The sequence below is a fragment of the Salmo salar genome, chromosome 03 (assembly GCF_965601325.2).
Source record: "Salmo salar chromosome 03, fSalSal1, whole genome shotgun sequence".
NCBI classification, from domain to species: Eukaryota; Metazoa; Chordata; class Actinopteri; order Salmoniformes; family Salmonidae; genus Salmo; species Salmo salar.
In genome coordinates this window covers 100,959,924-100,987,044 of record NC_138293.1, presented here as the reverse complement: position 1 = coordinate 100,987,044, position 27,121 = coordinate 100,959,924, and the positions used below count along the sequence as shown (strand labels likewise).

Here is a 27,121-nt window from a genome sequence, read left to right as displayed (position 1 = left end):
GTATTTTATCACCCCAACACCACCCCCTTCTTTTGAGGACAACGTTGTTGTGGATTTCCATTTCCATGACGACCTCATTAGACTGATGTGTGTTGCTGTGCCTAGGTCAGCAGTCTGGGTCGGGTCCTGATCAGCACATGCACCAAGCCCCAGCAGTTATAAAGACTGACTACGAGAAACCTGTAGAGAAACCTCCTAGCTCAACAACAGGTAATATACTGTAGAGAAACCTCCTAGCTCAACAACACAGGTAATATACTGTAGAGAAACCTCCTAGCTCAACAACACAGGTAATATACTGTAGAGAAACCTCCTAGCTCAACAACACAGGTAATATACTGTAGAGAAACCTCCTAGCTCAACAACACAGCTAATATACTGTAGAGAAACCTCCTAGCTCAACAACACAGGTAATATACTGTAGGGAAACCTCCTAGCTCAACAACTGGTAATATACTGTAGAGAAATCTCCTAGCTCAACAACAGGTAATATACTGTAGAGAAACCTCCTAGCTCAACAACACAGCTAATATACTGTAGAGAAACCTCCTAGCTCAACAACAGGTAATATACTGTAGAGAAACCTCCTAGCTCAACAACAGGTAATATACTGTAGAGAAACCTCCTAGCTCAACAACACAGGTAATATACTGTAGAGAAACCTCCTAGCTCAACAACAGGTAATATACTGTAGAGAAACCTCCTAGCTCAACAACAGGTAATATACTGTAGAGAAACCTCCTAGCTCAACAACACAGGTAATATACTGTAGAGAAACCTCCTAGCTCAACAACACAGGTAATATACTGTAGAGAAACCTCCTAGCTCAACAACAGGTAATATACTGTAGAGAAACCTCCTAGCTCAACAACAGGTAATATACTGTAGAGAAACCTCCTAGCTCAACAACACAGGTAATATACTGTAGAGAAACCTCCTAGCTCAACAACACAGGTAATATACTGTAGAGAAACCTCCTAGCTCAACAACACAGGTAATATACTGTAGAGAAACCTCCTAGCTCAACAACAGGTAATATACTGTAGAGAAACCTCCTAGCTCAACAACAGGTAATATACTGTAGAGAAACCTCCTAGCTCAACAACACAGGTAATATACTGTAGAGAAACCTCCTAGCTCAACAACAGGTACTATACTGTAGAGAAACCTCCTAGCTCAACAACAGGTAATATACTGTAGAGAAACCTCCTAGCTCAACAACAGGTAATATACTGTAGAGAAACCTCCTAGCTCAACAACACAGGTAATATACTGTAGAGAAACCTCCTAGCTCAACAACAGGTAATATACTGTAGAGAAACCTCCTAGCTCAACAACAGGTAATATACTGTAGAGAAACCTCCTAGCTCAACAACACAGCTAATATACTGTAGAGAAACCTCCTAGCTCAACAACACAGCTAATATACTGTAGAGAAACCTCCTAGCTCAACAACACAGGTAATATACTGTAGAGAAACCTCCTAGCTCAACAACACAGGTAATATACTGTAGAGAAACCTCCTAGCTCAACAACAGGTAATATACTGTAGAGAAACCTCCTAGCTCAACAACAGGTAATATACTGTAGAGAAACCTCCTAGCTCAACAACACAGGTAATATACTGTAGAGAAACCTCCTAGCTCATCAACACAGCTAATATACTGTAGAGAAACCTCCTAGCTCAACTACAGGTAATATACTGTAGAGAAACCTCCTAGCTCAACAACAGGTAATATACTGTAGAGAAACCTCCTAGCTCAACAACACAGGTAATATACTGTAGAGAAACCTCCTAGCTCAACAACACAGGTAATATACTGTAGAGAAACCTCCTAGCTCAACAACACAGCTAATATACTGTAGAGAAACCTCCTAGCTCAACAACACAGCTAATATACTGTAGAGAAACCTCCTAGCTCAACTACAGGTAATATACTGTAGAGAAACCTCCTAGCTCAACAACAGGTAATATACTGTAGAGAAACCTCCTAGCTCAACAACACAGGTAATATACTGTAGAGAAACCTCCTAGCTCAACAACAGGTAATATACTGTAGAGAAACCTCCTAGCTCAACAACACAGGTAATATACTGTAGAGAAACCTCCTAGCTCAACAACAACAGGTAATATACTGTAGAGAAACCTCCTAGCTCAACAACACAGGTAATATACTGTAGAGAAACCTCCTAGCTCAACAACTGGTAATATACTGTAGAGAAACCTCCTAGCTCAACAACACAGCTAATATACTGTAGAGAAACCTCCTAGCTCAACAACAGGTAATATACTGTAGAGAAATCTCTTAGCTCAACAACAGGTAATATACTGTAGAGAAACCTCCTAGCTCAACAACAGGTAATATACTGTAGATAGTTCCTGTATTGTTTATTGATGTTGAGTAGCCAGAGAACACATGCTTGCCAACTTCATCTCCAACAGAAGAACAGCTGTTGAAAAGGATGGTGATATTAGTGCTGCATACGTTACGTAACCCCCCTCCATCTATGTATATACCCCTTCCTCTTTCTCTTAGCAGGGGTTGGTGTTGAGAAAGAAGCTGTTGAGGAAACATCTAATTCTTCTGTTCTAGTTCAGAGTCCCTCTGCAGATCCTTCCCTCCAACAACATTGAGACTGAAGACCCTGGTGTTGTCCCTACACTTCCTGTTTTAAAGTCTACAAAAGATGGTAATGCTTAATCACAACATTTTAATATTCACTAAACCATTCACAAAATAATGGTTCTATATAGAGCCAAGTAAGGGTTATTTGGCTCATAGCCATAGCGGATCCCATTGTGTTCCAAATGGAACCTTTAGGATGCTATAAATAACCGTTCCTAAGGTTCTGTAAATAACCATTATTAAACATTTCTATATAGCCCCCAAAAAGAGTTCTGCTATGGTTACAACCCTTAAGGGGCTATATAGAACCGTTTAAACTTTTTTTATCGAACCTTTATGGAGAACCATATTATAAAGAACCTTCCTCAATCTCAATGGTTCTTTGTAAACCCCTTTGAAGAACCATACCGGGCTTTTTATTCTGGGTAGCCATATTATATTTGTTTAATTCCATAAATATTATTATTGTGTTAATTGACCAGTTTAATCAGGTGTGGTAGCTCTGGAACAGCTGGGGGTCCCTGAGGAGAACATTGAGAACCACTGACTTCATCAACCATTGTCAGTTGACAGAAGGCCATATATGGCAAAAAAAACGAACAAAACTAAAAAGTCTGGAAATGTACTGTAAGTCGCTCTGGATAAGAGCCTCTGCTAAATGACTCAAATGTATGACCTCACTAGTGCAAGTCTCTCTGGATAAGAGCTAAATGACTTCAAGATAAATGTGAGGCTTTCACAAGATACCGTCACTGGCCATAGTCATATTTAACATGTAAAGGCATAACACAACTGATTAAATAAACTGGAATTACACTCTCACGGTTGCACAAAAAGTGCTGGGCGCAAACCACGCCACAAAATATTCTAATGATCCACCGCCACTAAATTTGAATCGATAAAAGGTGAAAGAACCATTTTCTGAACTGCAAAGAACCATTGAAGGGCTCAATGGGTTTTCATTATGGTTCCACATAGAACCAAGGTTTAGTGAATATTAAAATGTTGATTAAACATGACCATATTTTATAGACTTCTAAACAGGAAGTGTAGGGACAACACCAGGGTCTTCAGTCTCAATGTTGTTGGAGGGAAGGATCTGCAGAGGGACTCTGAACTAGAACAGAAGAATTAGATGTTTCTTCAACAGCTTCTTTCTCAACACCAACCCCTGCTAAGAGAAAGAGGAAGGGGTATGTCCCAGAGAACCTTTGAGAAACCCTCTTTTCTTCATGTCTTTGAACATTTACTAAATTAAATGTTGTTTGGATATATAGATCGTTCTGCATACCAATGGAAACTCAAGTCTTACCTGAAAGATACATACACAAATGTATTTGAGGGGATACCTGAAGCAGGAAATTCAGTAGATCTCAATGAGATCTACACAGCGCTCTACATCACAGAGGGTGGAAGTGGAGAGGTCATAACTGGACATGAGGTGAGGCATATTGAGACAACAACCAGGAGATCAACAAGACCAGAGACATCAATCAAATGCAATGACATCTTTAAACCCTCAACTGGACGAGGCAAACATATCAGAACTGTGCTGACAAAGGGAGTCGCTGGCATTGGAAAAACTGTATCTGTGCAGAAGTTCATTCTGGACTGGGCGGAAGGAAAAGCAAACCAAGACATTCATTTCATTTTTCCACTCCCTTTTCCAGAGCTGAATTTGATGAAAAAGGAAGAGCATAGCTTTGTTGGCATTGTAGATCATTTTTTTGTAGGTGTGAAAGAATCAGGAATTTTCAAGAACAACAATTTCAAATTTCTGTTTATCTTTGATGGTCTGGATGAGTGCCGACTGCCCCTAGACTTTGAAAATAACAAGAGTTGCCGTGATGTGACAAAGTCAACCTCAGTGGACGTGCTGTTGACAAACCTCATCCACAGGAAGCTGCTTCCCTCTGCTCTCCTCTGGATAACCTCCCGATCTGCAGCAGCCAATCAGATCCCTCCGGAGTGTGTTGACCAGGTGACGGAGGTACGAGGGTTTAACGATCCACAGAAGGAAGAGTACTTCAGGAAGAGATTCAGTGATGATGAGGACGTGGCCAGCAAAATAATCACTCACATAAAGACATCAAGGAGCCTCCACATCATGTGCCACATACCGGTCTTCTGTTGGATTTCTGCCACAATTCTTGAAGACCTGTTGTCTGAAAAGAAGACAGGAGAGATACCCAAGAACCTGACTGAGATGTACTCACAATTCTTTGTATTTCAGTCCAAACAGAAGAATAGGAAGTATAATGGACAAGCTAAGACAGTGTCACACTGGAATAAAAAGATGATAATGAAAATCTGTAAGTTGGCTTTCCAACAGCTTCAAAATGGCAACCTGATCTTCTACAAGTCAGACCTGAAAGAGTGTGGCATTGATGTCACTGAAGCCTCAGTGTACTCAGGAGTGTGCACACAGATCTTTAGACAGGAGACTAGGATTTCCAAGGAGAAGGTGTACTGCTTTGTGCATCTCAGCATACAGGAGTTTCTAGCTGCTGTGTATGTCTTTCTCTCATTCAACAACAGAAATCGAAATCTATTATCTAAGACACAGTCAACCCCCCGAAGGCTTCTCACGCAGTTCAGGACAATATCGACAATTGAATTCCACAAGCGTGCAGTGGACAAGGCCTTACAGAGTAAGAATGGACACCTGGACTTGTTCCTTCGTTTCCTTCTGGGTCTCTCACTGGAGTCCAATCAGATTCTCTTACGAGGCTTACTGAACGAGAGAACAAGAAGGTCAGAGGACAATGAGGAAACAGTCAAGTACATCAAGGAGAAGATCAGGGAGAATCCCTCTCCAGAGAGGTGCATCAATCTGTTCCACTGTCTGAATGAACTGAATGACCATTCTCTAGTGGAGGAGATCCAAAGCTACCTGAGATCAGGAAGTCTCTCAAAACCCAAACTGTCACCTGCACAGTGGTCAGCTCTGGTCTTTGTGTTGCTGACTTCAGAAAAGGAGCTGGATGTGTTTGACCTGAAGAAATACTCCAGATCAGAGGAAGGCCTTCTGAGGCTGCTGCCAGTGGTCAAAGCCTCCCAAACCGCTCTGTAAATATGGGTTTTTAATATAATCATCAGTCAGAATACACAGATACACATCAGCATATTACAAATTCATTGTTGATTCTCAAATGCTCTGCTACATGTACACACAGTGGTCTAAATTAATGTTCATTGTGTTTTACTTTTCAAAGGCTTAATGAGTGTAACCTCACTGTGAAATGCTGTGAAGCCTTGGCCTCAGCTCTGTACACGACCTGTAAACAACACCTGAGAGAGTTGGACCTAAGTGACAATGACCTGCAGGATTCAGGAGTGAAGCTGCTCTCTGCTGGACTGGAGAATCCCCACTGTAAACTGGAGACTCTGAGGTCAGTGAATCTTATTGTTTTGTCATTAAATCCACAAATGTCTACTCCGTATTCCTGCTGTTCTTTAGTTTCCATTAAACTGAACTATCACTGTTCCCAAGCTAACCAATTAAAACCCTGTTTGTAAATGAAAATCTAACTCACCATACAGTACAGTATGTGATTAGACTGACCGTATACAGTTGACATGGTGGTTGGGTTTTAAACTTGAGGTTCTGTCAATTGGAATGAGACTTGTAAGACGTGTGATCATCAAAGCGGCCCCCTTGAACCCTTCAAATGTAATCTCTCTGTCAGGCTGTCCGGCTGTCTGCTCACAGAGGAAGGCTGTGCTTTTCTGGTCTCAGCTCTGAGGTCAAACCCCTCACACCTGAGAGAGCTGGACCTAAGTGACAATGACCTGAAGGATTCAGGAGTGAAGCTGCTTTCTGATGGACTGGGGAATCCCCACTGTGAACTGGAGACTCTGAGGTCAGTATTCCTGTAATTGTGATAGTTCAGTAGAACCATATGTTTATAGTAGACGGTATCAGCCTGATGTGTTTGGTATCAGCTGATTTGAAATTAAATGTCATGGATCCCATACTTCTAATTGTACAGCATGTTTATGTGACACGCTTACCGTTTTGTCTTTTTACTTTTCAAATAGGCTTCTTAGATGCAACCTCACAGAGAAAAGTTGTGAATTTCTGGCTTCATATCTCAACTCCTCACACCTGAGAGAGCTGGATCTGAGTAACAATGACCTGAAGGATTCAGGAGTGAAGCTGCTCTCTGCTGGACTGGAGACTCTGAGGTCAGTATTCCTGTAGTTGTGATAGTTCAGTAGAACCATATGTCTATAGCAGACAGTATCATACTAATGTGTTTGGCATCAGTTGAAATGAAATGTCATTGTTCCCAAACTTCAACTTGTACAGTATATTTATGACATGCTGATCATTGCCTTTTTGGGTTTCATGTAGAGTTAGAGGATGCAACCTCACAGAGAAAAGCTGTGAATTTCTGGCCTCATATCTCAACTCCTCCCACCTGAGAGAGCTGGACCTGAGTGACAACAACCTGCAGGATTCAGGAGTGAAGCTGCTCTCTGCTGGACTGGAGAATCCCCACTGTAAACTGGAGACTCTGAGGTCAGTAAATCTTATTGTTTTGTCAGTAATCCACAAGTCTACAGATACCAATGTTCTCCTGATCTTCTTAATTTCCATTGAACTGAACTTTCACTGTTCCCAAGCTACCCAATTAAAATCCAGCTTGTATTTTTTTTTTCACTCACCATACAGTATGTGATTAGACTGACCATAAACAGTATGTGATTAGACTGACCATATACAGTATGTGATCAGACTGACCATAAACAGTATGTGATTAGACTGACCATACAGTATGTGATTAGACTGACCATACAGTATGTGATTAGACTGACCATACAGTATGTGATTAGACTGGCCATACAGTATGTTGTCACGGCTCCTCCTCTGCAGTGCAGGGGCGGTTCCTCCTGCAGGCAGAGGAGGGTCGTTAGTGATTGGAGCTGGTGTGATTGGAGCCACCTGGGCTCAGGGTATTTAACAAACTGCTCCACTAACCTCTCTCTCACTTGGCTTGCTCTCTCTCTCCCTGCTCCTCCAGGTATGATCCTGTTTTGTTTGTTCCTTTGTTGGTTTATTTAGTTTCCACTCAGTCATGTTCACACACACATATTCACGCATCCATGCACCCTACATACACCCTACATTATGACATTTCCACACCTCATTCCTTTTTCTTTGTTTAGAATTAATAGTTTTGTTTTATAATAAAGAACTTTTTGAATTGGCCTATACCGGTTGTTGATGTCCTCTCATTTTTGCCACAGGCTATGAGCCGGCCTGTGATTAGACTGACCATAAACAGTATGTGATTAGACTGGCCGTATACAGTATGTGATTAGACTGACCATATACAGTAAGTGATTAGACTGACCATACAGTATGTGATTAGACTGACCATACAGTATGTGATTAGATTGACCATAAACAGTATGTGATTAGACTGACCATATACAGTATGTGATTAGACTGGCCGCATACAGTATGTGATTAGACTGACCATATACAGTAAGTGATTAGACTGACCATACAGTATGTGATTAGACTGACCATATACAGTATGTGATTAGACTGACCATAAACAGTATGTGATTAGACTGACCATATACAGTATGTGATTAGACTGGCCGCATACAGTATGTGATTAGACTGACCATATACAGTATGTGATTAGACTGGCCGTATACAGTATGTGATTAGACTGGCCCTATACAGTATGTGATTAGACTGACCATATACAGTATGTGATTAGACTGGCCATATACAGTATGTGATTAGACTGGCTGTATACAGTATGTGATTAGACTGACCATGTACAGTAAGTGATTAGACTGGCTGTATACAGTATGTGATTAGACTGACCGTAACTTGAGGGCCCCCTTGAACCCTTCAGATGTAATCTCTCTGCAGGCTGTCAAGCTGTCTGCTCACAGAGGAAGGCTGTGCTTCTCTGGTCTCAGCAATGAGGTTAAACCATTCCCACCTGAGAGAGCTGAACCTGAGTGACAACAACCTGCAGGATTCAGGAGTGAAGCTGCTCTCTGCTGGACTGGAGAATCCCCACTGTAAACTGGAGACTCTGAGGTCAGTAAATCTGTATTAGTTCATCAAGTGATAGTTTATTAGAACCACATGTTTTACAATGGACTTTGTGTTTGGTACCTTTGGAAAGTATTCACTATTCAGACCCCTTGACTTTTTCCACATTATTCAAAAATGTAATAAAAGAAAACAGGTTTTTAGAAATGTTTTGACATTTTTGCTAATTTAGAACAGTTACATACACTACCGTTCAAAAGTTTGGGATCATTTAGAAATGTCCTTGTTTTCAAAGTGTGGTGGTTAATTGCTGTATTACTAAATGAGGAGAGACAAACTTCACACATCAGTCAGAGTTATACTTAAACTACATCTTTAATTATAAGAGCTTTGCAAAAGCACTTGACTTTCAACGATTAACCATCTAATGAACCATTGAGTGTCAACACAATAGCTACTGAGATCTTTTATAGCAAAGATCCACCCCCCTTTGACATGACAAACCACAGACATTTAGGAACGGTTCACAAAGAAAGACTGTTTACTTTAGAGAGGAGTATCCACAGCCAGATGGCATTCGCTATAAATTATCGTTCAGTTTGGTCCCCTTGATGAGGTTCTACTCTCGTTCCTGGTACTTTATAGTACAAAAACACCAACTCATCCAATGGCATATATCAATTGTCAACTCTAGATACTCCCATCTCAAGCAAACCCCCTCTTGACCCCACTCCTGGACAAGCTCACTGAGGGGAGTGAGCCTCTAGGTCATACACTATCCTAGGATAAGTGCAAGATCTAAAAGAGGACACACACATACATGGTTCCAGACACTGCCATACACCTCCCCACAAAATGGAAAAGGAGGGAGTGACTTGTGCACAGACATTGTGGAGACAAGTAATTGGTTCCCCATTAATCACGCCATCCCTTCACATGGTTTAAGAATAGGTAAAGACACATTCACATATGAAGACAATGTTCCATTCTGACCAGTCCCCTCTCTGGGCCCCAAGTGACTAAGCCCCAGCTGAGGGAAGAAGTACAACTGCCAACACCAGAGTCCAAAGGGATACATTCTAATGACAAGTATCTCACATAAGCATATTATGCAAATAAAACATCTTAATTATTTATGTTACCCAACTAATTCTGATTCATCCGCCACAAAAGAAAAGCAAAAAATGTTGTCCATTGTTATTCCATTGTTAATGTTGTAAATGACTATTGAAGCTGGAAACAGCAGATTTTTAATGGAATATCTAGGCCCATTATCAGCAACCATCACTCCTGCGTTCCAATGCCACGTTGTGTTAGCTATTCGAAGTTTATCATTTTAAAAGTTTATAATTTTAAAAGGCTAATTGATCATTAGAAAACCCTTTTGCAATTATGTTAGCACAGCTGAAAACTGTTGTTCTGATTAAAGAAGCAATACAACTGGCCTTCTTTAGACTAGTTGAGTATCTAAAAATGGCCAGAAATAAATAACTTCCTTTTGAAACTCGTCAGTCTATTCTTGTTCTGAGGAATGAAGGCTATTCCATGCTAGAAATTGCCAAGAAACTGAAGATCTTGTACAACGCTGTGTATTACTCCCTTCACAGAACAGCGCAAACTGTCTCTAACCAGAATAGAAAGAGGAGAGGGAAGCCCCGGTGCACAACTGAGCAAGAGGACAAGTACATTAGTCCTCAACTGGCAGCTTCATTAGATAGTACCCGCAAAACACCAGTCTCTTCGCCAACAGTGAAGAGGCGACTCCAGGATGCTGGCCTTCTAGGCAGAGTTGCAAAGAAAAAGCCATATCTCAGACTGGCCAATAAAAAGAAAAGATTAAGATGGGCAAAAGAACACAGACACTGGACAGAGATATTTGAATTTGTATTTATTAAGGATCCCCATTAGCTGCTGCCAAGGCAACAGTTACTCTTCCTGGGGTCCAGCAAAATTAAGGCTGTTCATAACACTTTTCACAACACATTAAGTGTGTTCCCTCAGTCCACATATCTACAATACAAAATCCATGTGTACGTGTGTGTGCATGTCTTATCATGTGTGTCTGTGCCTGTGTGTGTGTTTCTTCACATTCCCCGCTATTCCATAAGGTATAAGCATTATTCTGCAGCATACTGTAAATTATGATACATTGTGGGAAAAAGTTGTGGGAAGGGAAATAATTACTGTAATTTCACCCGACAGAATACAGTACCGTACCGTATTTTTGGAGCGCCAAAAATCTTTTCACCACTAGAGATTGCATGGTATTGTTGTTTCTGGCTCATTAACATACATTATATACAAAAGTATGTGGACACTCCTTCAAATTAGTGGATTTGGCTATTTCAGCCACCCCCGTTGCTGACAGGTGTATCAAATCGAGCACACAACCATGCAATCTCTATAGACAAACATTGGCAGTAGAATGGCCTTACTGGAGAGATCAGTGACTTTCAACGTGGCACCTTTCCAAACAAGTCAATTCGTCAAATTTCTGCTCTGCTAGAGCTGCCCCAGTCAACTGTAAGTGCTGTTATTGTGAAGTGGAAACATCTAGGAGCAACAACGGCTCAGCCGCGAAGTGGTAGATCACACAAGCTCAGAGAACGGGACCGCCGAGTGCTGAAGCGCGTAAAAATGGTCTGTCCTCGGGTTGCAACGCTCACTACCGAGTTTCAAACTGCCTCTGGAAGCAACTTCGCACAAGAACTGTTCGTCGGGAGCTTCATGAAATGTGTTTCCATGGCCGAACAGCCACAACACAAGCCTAAGATCACCATGCGCAAGGCCAAGCGTTGGCTGGAGTGGTGTAAAGCTCGCTGCCATTGGACTCTGGAGCAGTGGAAACGCGTTCTCTGGAGTGATGAATCACGCTTCACCATCTGGCAGTCCGACGGACAAATCTGGCTTTGGCGGATGCCAGGAGAACGCTACCTGCCCCAATGCATAGTGCCAACTGTAAAGTTTGGTGGAGGAGGAATAATGGTCTGGGGCTGTTTTTCATGGTTCGGGCTAGGCCCCTTAGTTCAAGTGAAGGGAAATCTTAACGCTACAGCATACAATGACATTCTAGACGATTCTATGCTTCCAACTTTGTGGCAACAGTTTGGGGAAGGGCCTTTCCTGTTTCAGCATGATAATGCCCCCGTGCACAATGCGAGGTCCATACAGAAAGGGGTTGTCGAGATTGGTGTGGAAGAAATTGACTGGCCTGCACAGAACCCTGACCTCAACCCCATCAAACACCTTTGGGATGAATTGGAACGCCGACTGCTAATCCCCCAACATCAGTGACCTCACTAATGTTGTCACTAATATTAAAGTAACAATATTAGATACCATAAAATACGGAAACATACTTTACTTTTTTAGTGTAACTTACAGGCAACTGGCCTGAAAAAACAACAGGAACATTTTTACGGTGCATGCTCAACAGAGGAGATTGACTTACATCGGGTTTGGGGCTGAAAAATGTTATTATTAGCGTTTGTTGTCAGTGGCTAGCTTGTTTAGGGCAGTCCCTCCTTGTACATAGACTGCTGTCAAGGTAAGGAAACAAACATCTAAATACAAAGTTTAGCTGAATTTAACAAGATGGTCATTAGAACCTTGTGTTTTATAGCAAGTGTGCCTAAACCTATTTGAAAGAAATCAGACACTATTTGAATCCAGGTCTGTCAGGGACGTGACGTGTTGTTATTAAGAGCATCTGAGAATGAGAAGATAAGGTTGTATTGTCTGGTGTGGTCTGGTATTTAGTCAGTGTGTGGTTAAATAATGTTTAACTCTGCAGGCTGTCAGGCTGTCTGGTCACAGAGGAAGGCTGTGCTTCACTGGTCTCAGCTCTGAGGTCAAACCCCTCACACCTAAGAGAGCTGGACCTGAGCTACAATCACCCAGGAGACTCAGGAGTCAGACTGCTCTCTGCTGGACTGGAGGATCCACACTGGAGACTGGAGAAACTTGAGTAAATTGATAACTTGTGGGCCAAACATCCAGTTAAATTAGGACAGTGTTTGGAGCTCTCGTTGTCTCTTTCTCATAGAATCTGAATGTCTGTAATGCGTAATTATTGTTATTATTATTTTTGTGTATTTTAAGTGTCTATTTGATTCTCCTTCAGCATTGGAAATGGTGAAAAGTGCAGAATCAGACCAGGGCTAAAGAAATGTGAGTATTGGCTGCTGGGAAGAATAACCTATACCCCCTCCCACTGTCTACTAGCTCCTCTCCCATTGGATGAATAACCTATACTCCCCTCCCACTGTCTACTAGCTCATCTCCCATTGGATGAATAACCTATACCCCCTCCCACTGTCTACTAGCTCCTCTCCCATTGGATGAATAACCTATACCCCCTCCCACTGTCTACTAGCTCCTCTCCCATTGGATGAATAACCTATACTCCCCTCCCACTGTCTACTAGCTCATCTCCCATTGGATGAATAACCTATACCCCCTCCCACTGTCTACTAGCTCATCTCCCATTGGATGAATAACCTATACTCCCCTCCCACTGTCTACTAGCTCATCTCCCATTGGATGAATAACCTATACTCCCCTCCCACTGTCTACTAGCTCCTCTCCCATTGGATGAATAACCTATTCTCCCCCTCCCACTGTCTACTAGCTCCTCTCCCATTGGATGAATAACCTATTCTCCCCCTCCCACTGTCTACTAGCTCATCTCCCATTGGATGAATAACCTATACTCCCCTCCCACTGTCTACTAGCTCCTCTCCCATTGGATGAATAACCTATACTCCCCTCCCACTGTCTACTAGCTCCTCTCCCATTGGATGAATAACCTATTCTCCCCCTCCACTGTCTACTAGCTCATCTCCCATTGGATGAATAACCTATACTCCCCTCCCACTGTCTACTAGCTCACCTCCGATTGGATGAATAACCTATTCTCCCCTCCCACTGTCTACTAGCTCCTCTCCCATTGGATGAATAACCTATTCTCCCCCTCCCACTGTCTACTAGCTCCCCTCCCATTGGATGAATGAACTATTAGGGCGCCCACCAATGCAGCCTGTCCCATTAATAAATGAGGGATAACATATTACAAAAACACTATTCCTTGTGTTTTGAATTTTGATGTGTAGCATATTCTAAACTTGATACCGTATTGGTTTCTACTTTCCTAAAACAATAATTGTCTACCTCACGGTTCAGATGTTGGGAGATTTGAGCTTTAAATGTATCAGGGCATTGCATGCATAGACCTATAGGCTGAGGCATCCACTGTATGATATTAATATTACAAAATCTATATAAAGAAGAGAAGCCCCAGAGAGAGAGAGAGAGAGAGATGCTGGTGACATGCTACAACACCCACATTCTTTATGTCAGATGGCTACTGTGTCTGCTAAACACATATAGACTCACAGAAGGAGTCTAATTCCTACATTTTTTGTATGTAAAGATAAGAATTATATTGTTAGATTATCGGAGTAACTCCTGTGGGCCTAAAACCTTCTTCCTCACCTCAAGTTGAACTGTCGGAGCGCCAGTGCACACTGCCTTCATATCGTAGACCTGCACTATAACAGACTAACAGCCACACCACACCAAACCTTTAGAAACTTTATTAAGGTCACTTCAAAAGTAATCAAGCCATTGTTTCTAGGGTAAATACGAGCAGGATTGTTTCCTTCTCAACAGAATGAAACAAAACACGTTTTGCATAGGCTATTAAAATAACTGGTTTAGATGAATAAATAGGACTATAATAATAACAATGATATAAGATTATAATGATAAAACAAATGATTATAAATACAACTTTTGTTAATAAATTAAGTTCCAAAATTGCATCCTAGAGAGTTGATCAGTAGCCTGCATTTGGCCATTTGTGTGGTATTCAAAAATATTCTGTTAAATATCCTTTAAAAACACTTCTTTATAGAGCCTTTATCAATCTCAAAGAAGAATAATGTAGGGTTTTCTATTCTGGGTAGCCATATTATATTTGTTTATTTCCATAAATGTTATTGTGTTAATTGACCAGTTTAATCAGGTGTGGTAGCTCTGGAACAGCTGGGGGTACCTGAGGAGAAAATGTAGACCCACTGACTTCATCAACCATCCTCTATTGACACAAGGCCATAGTCATAAATATAACACAACAGATTAGATCAACTGGAATGACACTCACTCATGGTTGCACAAAAAGAGCTGTGAGCAAACCACGCTCCCTTACATTTTAATTACCACTACAGAGCAAAGAACACTTTTGTGAACGGCAAAGAACAATTGAAGGGCTCAAAGGGTTCCACATAGAACCATCACCCATCCCAAAGAACCCTTGAGGAACCCTCTTTTCTTAGTGTGTAGCCCTGTACAGAATTCAGTGAATTGAGTCTAAAACGTGGTTCTGTGCACAGAGCCAGGTATCCAATCCAATTGATTTTGTTTGTTTGTTTACATGTAAACTGTACTCTATAACTGACATCTTTCTGGTAAACCACACGAGGGTTTAGGGTCAGCCGTTATTATGAGCCATCCTCCCCTGGTCACACAATCATCAGACTTGAGATGAAAAGACCCCCAAAAATACATATTGATGCGCTGTCTGTCAGATGAATTAAAGAGGAACTATCGCAAAAACAAACTTTTCCGGTTGACAACAGGCTATGTGGCATCCGTAATAGTCACATCAATTATAGTCCCAAACTTAACCCCAAAATACCAGAGACTACACAAAGGTCTTAACAAGCAGTATGTCTGTCTGATGTCATAATTCCATTACATCATCGTCTTCATAAAAGGCCTTGATGATTAACATTCTGATGTGAATGATTTCTAATACTGATCTTCCCTAACAGATGCCTGTGATGTCACACTGGACCCGAACACAGCATACAGAAACCTCTCTCTGTCAGACGGGAACAGGAAGGTGACATGGAGGTTAGAGAACCAGCTGTATCCTGATCACCCAGAGAGATTTAACTACTGGGACCAGGTGCTGTGTAGAGAGGGTCTGACTGGGTGCTGTTACTGGGAGGTAGAGTGGAGTGGGAGGGCTCATATAGGAGTGACATATAAAGGAATCAGCAGGAGAGGAGACAGGAATGATTGTGTGCTGGGAGCCAATAACAAGTCCTGGAGTCTGTGGAGTTCCAACGACAGTCACACTGCCTGGCACAATAACAAGGAAACTGACATACCTGTCCCATCAGCCCACTCCAACAGAGTAGGAGTGTATCTGGACTGGCCAGCCGGCACTCTGTCCTTCTATAGAGCCTCCTCTGACACACTGACCCACCTGTACACATTCACCTCCACGTTCACTGAGCCCCTCTATCCAGGGTTTTGGGTTTGGTATGAATCCTCAGTGTGCCTGTGTCAGGTAAAAACATTTCATTAGGAAAGCTTAGATCTTACTGTTGACTGATGTTTGTAAATAATGATGTTTGTAGAATGTTTATTTAGTCAAATTGTTGACGCAACAACCCTGCCTCTGTTTGAACTCAGTTCCACTATATGGGACGTTCTTGGTTCGGATAAAGAAAAAATAAAGCTGTTGTTTTAAAACACATTAAAGATGTTTACTTTTTTTGTCCTATGAAAGAAGAATGGGCTGTTAAATGTAGTGTTTGGTTGACAGCCTGTCAGAAACCAACACAACACACACTTCCACCCCTCTCCATTGTTGTAGACAAGGCAAACAGAACCATATGAGAAGGAACACACAAACTCCAGAGGAATTCATTCAAATGGGATTCTGCTTTTATTTTAGGATACATAAAGAGGATGCTTCATAGACAACAATAATTAGATATCTGCAATAACCTTTAACCTCACAGAACAATGTAAACAAACATAGCAATGCTTCTACTATTGTTAAGGGTTACCAGGAAATCAGCTCTCTATACAATACTGATTGTTAAGGGTTAACAAGACAGGTATCATCATCACTGTAATCGTCATCACCATCATCATGGCCATATTATAATGCTGAAGCCTACTCCTTGGTGTTACTGCTGCTATTTCAACCTGTCCACAACATTTAAAAAAACAACGTAGACACCTTGTGCTGTACATCAATGAGTTCAGTCGTTTCATGAGGAAACCGGATGAATATGGCAAGATGCACTACTACGACTACGTCCCAAACAAGTCAACATCTTTTTATTAGCGGTCCTTACTGCAAAAACCTGCCTTCAATTTAAACATGGGTATATCTGTATGGTTATGGGTTTAAAATAGACTGTTAGCCCTGGCGTACGGTGAGTCTGGAACCCAGGTCTCAATTCCTTCAACCCAAAGGAAGTTCAGGAACAACAACATGCAGACACACTACATAATCTAATATAATATTCTCCTTCACAAAATCCCAATGTCTGGGGTTGAGATAATCCAAGACAAACAGAAACATAATTGTTCTGTTAAAAAGAGCTAGGACCCACAGAACCCAAACTAGGACATGGGTTAAAGGTCGGTGTGCGGCAGCCATTTTGTATCATTACAACCTCGTTTAGGTTAGCTTGCTGCTAACCACTCCTGTCAGGTGTGTTTGTTCTAAAATATCTTGCTGTTCCTTCATTTGTTAGGGAGTTGGAGGGTTTGTGTGACATGACCAAAATAAGACTATGTTTTGTGCTTGTGCCTTTTGCAGGCGTATCATTAGGACATTACTGTGACATGAGGAATGCTAGGACTGCCACATGAGCAATGGGACAAATTCAAGTGTGTATGGTGTGTGTGTTAAAGGGATACTTCGGGATTGTGGCAGTGAGGCCCTTTATTCACTTCCCCAGAGTCAGATGAACTCGTAGATTCCATTTTATGTCTCTGTGTCCAGGTTGAAGGAAGTTAGAGGTAGTTTCACGAGCCAACGTTTCCAGTCATTGCGCTAATGCTAGTTAGCAATTGCACTAGTTAGCAACTTCCTTCAAACAGCACACAGATACATATAAATGGTATCCACGAGTATCATCTGACTCTGGGGAAGGAGAAAAAGGTCTTCAATCCCGTAGCATCCCTTTAAGTGTATGCGTTACTGTGTGAACCTCTGTGATAGGTTAAGACTCTTGTGCTTCCTCTCCCCTACACCGCATCCCCAGCTGATCTTGGCCCATGTTGGTTTGGCCCAGTCCAGTGTGGACGGGACCGGGGCAGGGTTCTAGTTGTGTTCTGCCAGGACGTCGCTGAACACGTTCAGGAACATGTGAACATGGTACTCTTTAAACACCAGAGCAGGACGGAACCGGATGGACCGATCTCCACAGCCACCCAGCAGAACACCTGAGAGACAGACAGAGAAGATAGAGGTTACACAGAACATCACCAGCGTGGAGTGTGGATATGAGTGTGTACGCAGGTGTTTCTGTCTATCCGTGTGTGTGTGTGTGTGTGTGTGTGTGTGTGTGTGTGTGTGTGTGTGTGTGTGTGTGTGTGTGTGTGTGTGTGTGTGTGTGTGTGTGTGTGTGTGTGTGTGTGTGTGTGTGTGTGGTGGGGGGGGGGGGGGAATAGTGTGTCTTACCCTTGTCCCGGGCTTTGAGGATGATGCTGTTGCGTGTGGCGTCATCACGGATGTCGATGGCACAGAATGTCCCCTGTCCCCGAGCACTGCTCAACAGGTTAGGGTACTGGTCCTGAAGGAGAGGCACAGACGTTAGCATGCACACACAACGTCTCTGGTACCTGTAGTTTTATAGAGTCTCTGGTACCTGTAGTTTTATAGAGTCTCTGGTACCTGTAGTTTTATAGAGTCTCTGTCTCTGGTACCTGTAGTTGGTAGAGTCTCTAGTACCTGTAGTTGGTAGAGTCTCTGGTACCTGTAGTTGGTAGAGTCACTGGTACCTGTAGTTGGTAGAGTCACTGGTACCTGTAGTTGGTAGAGTCTCTGGTACCTGTAGTTGGTAGAGTCTCTGGTACGTGTAGTTGGTAGAGTCTCTGGTACCTGTAGTTGGTAGAGTCTCTGGTACCTGTAGTTGGTAGAGTCTCTGGTACCTGTAGTTGGTAGAGTCTCTGGTACCTGTAGTTGGTAGAGTCTCTGGTACCTGTAGTTGGTAGAGTCTCTGGTACCTGTAGTTGGTAGAGTCTCTGTCTCTGGTACCTGTAGTTGGTAGAGTGTCTGGTACCTGTAGTTGGTAGAGTCTCTAGTACCTGTAGTTGGTAGAGTCTCTAGTACCTGTAGTTGGTAGAGTCTCTGTCTCTAGTACCTGTAGTTGGTAGAGTCTCTGTCTCTAGTACCTGTAGTTGGTAGAGTCTCTGTCTCTAGTACCTGTAGTTGGTAGAGTCTCTGTCTCTAGTACCTGTAGTTGGTAGAGTATCTGGTACCTGTAGTTGGCAGAGTCTCTGTCTCTAGTACCTGTAGTTGGTCGAGTCTCTGTCTCTGGTACCTGTAGTTGGTAGAGTCTCTGTCTCTAGTACCTGTAGTTTGTAGTCTTTGGTACCTGTAGTTGGTAGAGTCTCTGTCTCTAGTACTTGCAGTTGGTAGAGTCTCTGTCTCTGGTACCTGTAGTTGGAAGAGTATCTGGTACCTCTAGTTGGTAGAGTCTCTGTCTCTGGTACCTGTAGTTGGTAGAGTCTCTGTCTCTGGTACCTGTAGTTGGTAGAGTCTCTGGTACCTGTAGTTGGTAGAGTCTCTGGTACCTGTAGTTGGTAGAGTCTCTAGTACCTGTAGTTGGTAGAGTCTCTGGTACCTGTAGTTGGTAGAGTCTCTGGTACCTGTAGTTGGTAGAGTCTCTGGTACCTGTAGTTGTTAGAGTCTCTGTCTCTAGTACCTGTAGTTGTTAGAGTCTCTGGTACCTGTAGTTGGTAGAATCTCTGGTACCTGTAGTTGGTAGAGTCTCTGTCTCTAGTACCTGTAGTTGGTAGAGTCTTTGTCTCTAGTACCTGTAGTTGGTAGAGTCTCTAGTACCTGTAGTTGGTAGAGTCTCTGGTACCTGTAGTTGGTAGAGTCTCTGGTACCTGTAGTTGGTAGAGTCTCTGTCTCTAGTACCTGTAGTTGGTAGAGTCTTTGTCTCTAGTACCTGTAGTTGGTAGAGTCTCTAGTACCTGTAGTTGGTAGAGTCTCTAGTACCTGTAGTTGGTAGAGTCTCTGGTATCTGTAGTTGGTAGAGTCTCTGGTACCTGTAGTTGGTAGAGTCTCTGGTACCTGTAGTTGGTAGAGTCTCTGGTACCTGTAGTTGGTAGAGTCTCTGGTACCTGTAGTTGGTAGAGTCTCTGGTACCTGTAGTTGGTAGAGTCTCTGGTACCTGTAGTTGGTAGAGTCTCTAGTACCTGTAGTTGGTAGTCTCTGTCTCTAGTACCTGTAGTTGGTAGAGTCTCTAGTACCTGTAGTTGGTAGTCTCTGTCTCTAGTACCTGTAGTTGGTAGTCTCTCTGGTACCTGTAGTTGGTAGAGTCTCTGGTACCTGTAGTTGGTAGAGTCTCTGGTACCTGTAGTTGGTAGAGTCTCTGGTACCTGTAGTTGGTAGAGTCTCTAGTACCTGTAGTTGGTAGAGTCTCTAGTACCTGTAGTTGGTAGTCTCTCTGGTACCTGTAGTTGGTAGAGTCTCTAGTACCTGTAGTTGGTAGAGTCTCTAGTACCTGTAGTTGGTAGAGTCTCTAGTACCTGTAGTTGGTAGAGTCTTTGTCTCTAGTACCTGTAGTTGTTAGAGTCTCTGTCTCTAGTACCTGTAGTTGGTAGAGTCTCTGTCTCTAGTACCTGTAGTTGGTAGAGTCTCTGTCTCTAGTACCTGTAGTTGGTATAGTCTTTGTATCTAGTACCTGTAGTTGGTATATTCTCTGGTACCTGTAGTTGGTAGAGTCTCTGGTACCTGTAGTTGGTAGAGTCTCTGGTACCTGTAGTTGGTAGAGTCTCTGTCTCTAGTACCTGTAGTTGTTAGAGTCTCTGGTACCTGTAGTTGGTAGAGTCTCTGGTACCTGTAGTTGGTAGAGTCTCTGGTACCTGTAGTTGGTAGAGTCTCTGTCTCTAGTACCTGTAGTTGGTAGAGTCTTTGTCTCTAGTACCTGTAGTTGGTAGAGTCTCTAGTACCTGTAGTTGGTAGAGTCTCTAGTGTCTGTAGTTGGTAGAGTCTCTGGTACCTGTAGTTGGTAGAGTCTCTGGTACCTGTAGTTGGTAGAGTCTCTGGTACCTGTAGTTGGTAGAGTCTCTGGTACCTGTAGTTGGTAGAGTCTCTGGTACCTGTAGTTGGTAGAGTCTCTGGTACCTGTAGTTGGTAGAGTCTCTGGTACCTGTAGTTGGTAGAGTCTCTGTCTCTAGTACCTGTAGTTGGTAGAGTCTCTGTCTCTAGTACCTGTAGTTGGTAGAGTCCTGCTCGGCACCTGTAGTTGGTAGAGTCTCTGGCACCTGTAGTTGGTAGAGTCTCTGGCACCTGTAGTTGGTAGAGTCTCTGGTACCTGTAGTTGGTTGAGTCTCTGGTACCTGTAGTTGGTAGAGTCTCTGGTACCTGTAGTTGGTAGAGTCTCTGGTACCTGTAGTTGGTAGAGTCTCTGTCTCTAGTACCTGTAGTTGGTAGAGTCTCTAGTACCTGTAGTTGGTAGAGTCTTTGTCTCTATTACCTGTAGTTGGTAGAGTCTCTAGTACCTGTAGTTGGTAGAGTCTCTAGTACCTGTAGTTGGTAGAGTCTCTGGTACCTGTAGTTGGTAGAGTCTCTGGTACCTGTAGTTGGTAGAGTCTCTAGTACCTGTAGTTGGTAGAGTCTCTGGTACCTGTAGTTGGTAGAGTCTCTGGTACCTGTAGTTGGTAGAGTCTCTGGTACCTGTAGTTGGTAGAGTCTCTGGTACCTTTAGTTGGTAGAGTCTCTAGTACCTGTAGTTGGTAGAGTCTCTAGTACCTGTAGTTGGTAGAGTCTCTAGTACCTGTAGTTGGTAGAGTCTCTGTCTCTAGTACCTGTAGTTGGTAGAGTCTCTGTCTCTAGTACCTGTAGTTGGTAGAGTCTCTGTCTCCAGTACCTGTAGTTGGTAGTCTCTGTCTCTAGTACCTGTAGTTGGTAGAGTCTCTGGTACCTGTAGTTGGTAGAGTCTCTGGTACCTGTAGTTGGTAGAGTCTCTGGTACCTGTAGTTGGTAGAGTCTCTGGTACCTGTAGTTGGTAGAGTCTCTGGTACCTGTAGTTGGTAGAGTCTCTAGTACCTGTAGTTGGTAGAGTCTCTAGTACCTGTAGTTGGTAGAGTCTCTGGTACCTGTAGTTGGTAGAGTCTCTGGTACCTGTAGTTGGTAGAGTCTCTGTCTCTAGTACCTGTAGTTGGTAGAGTCTCTGGTACCTGTAGTTGGTAGAGTCTCTGTCTCTAGTACCTGTAGTTGGTAGAGTCTCTAGTACGTGTAGTTGGTAGAGTCTCTGGTACCTGTAGTTGGTAGAGTCTCTGTCTCTAGTACCTGTAGTTGGTAGAGTCTCTAGTACCTGTAGTTGGTAGAGTCTCTAGTACCTGTAGTTGGTAGAGTCTCTGGTACCTGTAGTTGGTAGAGTCTCTAGTACCTGTAGTTGGTAGAGTCTCTAGTACCTGTAGTTGGTAGAGTCCCTGTAGCAGAGTCTTCCCAGAGCGGGTCACCTCCTCCAGAAGGTTCTCTCTGCGGATCACGTTCAGAACCTCAGCCAGGAACAGGTTCTTAGACGGGTCACCCATCCACGTGTTAAAGATACGGTAGGCCTGGGAAAGAAAACACACACAGCCATAATAAGGTTATACATTGTACACGTAAACAAAGTGTGTGTGCATGTCTGTGTCCTGTGTGTGTGTGTCCTGTGTGTGTGTGTTACCTTGTCTGCCTGCAGCTCATCTTTATGGTAAAAACCTCCAGTGAGCATCTTCTTGCTGAAGGAGACAATGTCAGCGGGGTCGTCCATCCCCCAGTGTTCATGAGCCCAGAACTTCCCGGTAGCTCCTCCACCTGTCTGCACCTCATCCACATGGAACGCACTGCCATGCTGAGAGAGGGGAGAGGAGGGGAGGATGTTTTGTTCCTTCCATGATTGATGGATGGACTTTATTTCAGTGTCACCCCAGACTACCATGTGTTAAGGCTGGGCGATATGACGATATATATCGTGTGATGATAGACGTTTTTCTATCGTTTTATATTATGCTCTATCGTTTATTTCATTGTGTCGCAAATCACACTATTTACGGCAATATTTTTAGTCAATTGGACGACGCTTTGCGTTGTGTAAGGAAATTTGCTACACAAACAAACATGAAAGAAAGTGAATGTGACACAGAGCACAGAGACACGGAGCTCGTAAGTAAAAGAGGGCCTCATGGACGTGGTTTGGGTATGAAAAGTCTGACAAGGACCAGAAAACCATCCACTACTAAATATGCCGCAGGCCGGTCCCGACAACAAGCTCAAACACCACTAACCTCCTTTACCACCTAAACAAGAATCATGTGAAACAGTACGGAGAGAGTCTACGGATGAGACCCAAAAACGTACAGTCGAGTGCCATATGGTGTGACGCGGGGAAAAGCCTCTTGCAACGTCTGAGTCAGGGGGTTTGTTTTGAGCACTCGGCTGTACGTTTTTGGGTCTCATCCGTAGACTCTCTCCGTACTGTTTCACATGATTCTTGTTTAGGTGGTAAAGGAGGTTAGTGGTGTTTGAGGCCCTCTTTTACTTACGAGCTCCGTGTCTCTGTGCTCTGTGTCACATTCACTTTCTTTCATATACATATATACACACACACACACACATACATACATACATACATATATATATAATATTTATTTATTTATTTATTAGGCCTATATTTATTTAGTTTGCAACTATAGTTGAAGTGTTTTCTATATACCTTTTTAGATTTTATACATTAATATTTTGTTACATGCTTAATTGAAAATTTGCACAAAGGTTGTAAATAAAAGGAGAAATAATCAAATATGAGTCAGTACCTTTTATTTGTTGAGTTTAATTCAAAATGTAATAAGAAATAGGCCTTTAACATGTGGCCATTTTATATAAACTATTTATTCAATGAATTTACAGAAAATGTGCTATATCGTGATATGTATCGTTATCGGGATATGAAATGTACTAAATCGGGATATGAGATTTTGGCCATATTGCCCAGCCCTACCTTGTTAATGACTCTCATCCCCTCCCTCCCTCTCCAGACTACAGTGGCTTGTGAAAGTATTCACCCTCGGCATTTTTCCTATTTTGTTGCCTTACAACCTGGAATTAAAATCGATTTTGGAGTTTGTATCATTTGATTTACACAACATGCCTACCACTTTGAAGATGCAAAATATTTCTCATTGTGAAACAGACAAGAAATAAGACAAACTGAAAACTTGAACGTGCATAACTATTCACCCCCCCAAAATCAATACTTTGTAGAGGCACCTTTTGCAGTAATTACAGCTGCAAGGTCTTGGGGTATGTCTCCATAAGCTTAGCACATCTAGCCACTGGGATTTTTGCACATTCTTCAAGGCAAAACTGCTCCAGCTCCTTCAAGTTGGATGTGTTCTGCTGGTGTACAGCAATCTTTGTCATACCACAGATTCTCAATTGGATTGAGGTCTGGGCTTTGACTAGGCCATTCCAAGACATTTAAATGTTTCTCCTTAAACCACTCGAGTGTTGCTTTAGCAGTATGCTTAGGGTCATTGTCCTGCTGGAAGGTGAACCTCCGTCCCAGTCTCAAATCTCTGGAAGACTGAAACAGGTTTTCCTCAAGGATTTCCCTGTATTTAGCGCCCTCCATCATTCCTTCAATTCTGACCAGTTTCCCAGTCCCTGCCAATGAAAAACACCCCCACAGTGTGCTGTCACCATCATGCTTCACTGTGGGGATGGTATTCTCGGGGTGATGAGAGGTGTTGGGTTTGCGCCAGAAATAGCATTTTCCTTGATGGCCAAAAATCTCAATTATAGTTTAATCTGACCAGAATACCTTCTTCCATATGTTTGGGGAGGCTCCCACATGCCTTTTGGCGAACACCAAACGCGTTTGCTTATTTTTTTCTTTAAGCAATGGCTTTTTTTCTGGCCACTCTTCCGTAAAGCCCAGCTCTGTGGAGTGTACAGCTTAAAGTGGTCCTATGGATAGATACTCCAATCTCCGCTGTGGAGGTTTGCAGCTCCTTCAGGGTTCTCTTTGGTCTCTTTGTTGCCTCTCTGATTAATTCCCTCCTTGCCTGGTCCGTGGGTTTTGGTGGGCGGCCCTCTCTTGGCAGGTTTGTTGTGGTGCCATATTCTTTTCATTTTTTAATAAATCAAAACAAATTGATTTATATAGCCCTTCTTACATCAGCTGATATCTCAAAGTGCTGTACAGAAACCCAGCCTAAAACCCCAAACAGCAAGTTATGCAGGTGTAGAAGCACAGATAATAATGGATTTAATGGTGCTCCGTGGGATGTTCAAAGTTTCTGATATTTTTTTATAACCCAACCCTGATCTGTACTTCTCCACAACTTTGTCCCTGACCTGTTTGGAGAGCTCCTTGGTCTTCATGGTGCCGCTTGCTTGGTGGTGCCCCTTGCTTAGTGGGACCTTTCAGAACAGGTGTATATACACTGAGATCATGTGACAGATCATGTGACACTTAGATTGCACACAGGTGGACTTTATTTAACTAATTATGTGACTTCTGAAGGTAATTGGTTGCACCAGATCTTATTTAGGGACTTCATAGCAAAGGGGGTGAATACATATGCACGCACCACTTTTCAATTTTTTTTACTTTTTTGAAACAAGTCGTTTTTTTTCATTTCACTTCACCAATTTGGGTTATTTTGTGTATGTCCATTACATGAAATCCAAATAAAAATCCATTTAAATTACAGGTTGTAATGCAACAAAATAGGAAAAAATGCCAAGGGGGGTGAATACTTTTGCAAGGCATTGTACCTTGTATATGACTCTCACCCCTCCCTCCCTCTCCAGACTACCTTGTGTATGACTCTCCCCCCTCCACACTCTCTCTCCAGCCAACCTTGCGTGCGATGTTCCGTAGCTTCTTGAAGAAGTCCGGTGTTGCGTGGTTGTCTCCTCCCTCAGCCTGGATGGGTTCAATCACTATCCCAGCCACCGGCCGGCCCTTCTGACGCCACTGGACTATCAGGTCCTCTACCTGGTACACACGTACACACGTACACACGTACACACACACACACACGCGTACACACGTACACACACACACACACGTACACACGCACACACACGTACACACACACACACACGTACACACACACACACACACACACACACACACACACACACACACACACACACCACACACACACACACACACACACACACACACACACACACACACACACACACACACACACGTCAAAATACCAGCAGCGGTTTGAGGCACTCGCCACGATCCAAGCCACCCCAGTCTGTGGCCAATTTGTGACCAAGATCAGAAAACCAGGAAGCATTGGTGCACTGTGCTTTTTGAGAGCCCACAGGTACAGCCTATAGCCTATGATTTTGTTTGTTAGTTTGTTTGCTACGGGGTAGGCCCACCAGGTTGATTTACGTAGCCTAAGTTGTGTGTAGAATGCTTTTCTACATTTGTTTGGCTGGGTCTTGAGAATCAGTCAGCTACAATCACAGTAACCTACCTATATTTACTCTGTTTCTGACAGAGTCTGTTTTTGACCCAGAGACCCATAGGGCAGTGCCTACATTGGCCCAGCGTTGTCCGGGTTAGGGAAGGGTTTGGCCGGCAGGGATGTTCTTATCCCATCGCGCTCTAGCGACTCCTGTGGCGGGCCGGGCGCAATGCACACTGACACGGTCGCCAGGTGCACTGTGTTTCCTCCGACACATTGGTGCTTCTGGGTTAAGTGGGCATTGTGTCAAGAAGCAGTGCGGCTTGGCTGGGTTGTGTTTTGGAGGACGCACGGCTCTCGACCTTCGCCTCTCCAGGGTCCGTACGGGAGTTGCAGCGATGAGACAAGACTGTAACTACCGATTGGATACCATGAAATTGGGGAGAAAAATAACGGGAGAACAGGGTGTCTTTTAATGAACTCAAATTGAACAAGAAAGTTTTGTGAAAATGAAAAAGTGATAATGGTGTAAAGTAATAAAGGAAAACAGTAATGTCTCGAGGTCTGGACTTGTTTACAACATCTTATTATACAGTCATTGACTTTATTGCTAGAAATATGCCTACCATAGATTTTTAGGCTAACAAATGCTAACGAATGCTAACAACTGATATCGAATATGCTAACAACTGATATCGAATATGCTAACAACTGATATCGAATATGCTAACAACTGATAACGAATGCTAACAACTGATAACGAATGCTAACAAGTAAATGTTATCTTTTATATGAAACATAGCCAAACTTAGAATGGCGTATGATTCACAGTGGGTTTAGATACGCGGGCAATTTATAATCCACAGCGCTATCCATGGTACTGAATCTCCGCTACAGCGGATCGGTTTGATTAGCGGAGAATCAGATATGTTCCCTCTGTCAAAATCACCACAACAAGAGAAATAAAAAAACTGCCACAACCTTCCCTGATTCCCCCGAT

General features: G+C 42.9%; 2 protein-coding genes across 2 annotated transcripts in view; one reads left to right on the top strand and one right to left on the bottom strand.

Moving 5' to 3' along the window:
* LOC106602008 (NACHT, LRR and PYD domains-containing protein 3) overlaps positions 1–16,203 on the top strand; it is a 32,149-nt gene extending 15,946 nt beyond the window's left edge. Inside the window, exons 3-12 of the mRNA XM_045715922.2 lie at positions 106–210; positions 3,905–5,696; positions 5,843–6,019; positions 6,317–6,490; positions 6,669–6,815; positions 6,985–7,152; positions 8,524–8,697; positions 12,446–12,619; positions 12,776–12,822; positions 15,486–16,203. Coding sequence (XP_045571878.2) covers positions 106–210; positions 3,905–5,696; positions 5,843–6,019; positions 6,317–6,490; positions 6,669–6,815; positions 6,985–7,152; positions 8,524–8,697; positions 12,446–12,619; positions 12,776–12,822; positions 15,486–16,027 — 3,500 coding nt within the window. The 3' untranslated portion in view covers positions 16,028–16,203. The remainder of the gene's footprint in view (positions 1–105; positions 211–3,904; positions 5,697–5,842; positions 6,020–6,316; positions 6,491–6,668; positions 6,816–6,984; positions 7,153–8,523; positions 8,698–12,445; positions 12,620–12,775; positions 12,823–15,485) is intronic.
* A 164-nt stretch (positions 16,204–16,367) lies between these two features.
* The window catches only part of LOC106602007 (4-aminobutyrate aminotransferase, mitochondrial), a 58,580-nt gene continuing 47,826 nt past the window's right edge, over positions 16,368–27,121 (bottom strand). The window contains exons 12-16 of the mRNA XM_045715929.2: positions 25,551–25,688; positions 22,371–22,538; positions 22,114–22,260; positions 18,146–18,257; positions 16,368–17,907 (exon numbers count right to left, since the gene is read on the bottom strand). Coding sequence (XP_045571885.1) covers positions 17,786–17,907; positions 18,146–18,257; positions 22,114–22,260; positions 22,371–22,538; positions 25,551–25,688 — 687 coding nt within the window. The 3' untranslated portion in view covers positions 16,368–17,785. The remainder of the gene's footprint in view (positions 17,908–18,145; positions 18,258–22,113; positions 22,261–22,370; positions 22,539–25,550; positions 25,689–27,121) is intronic.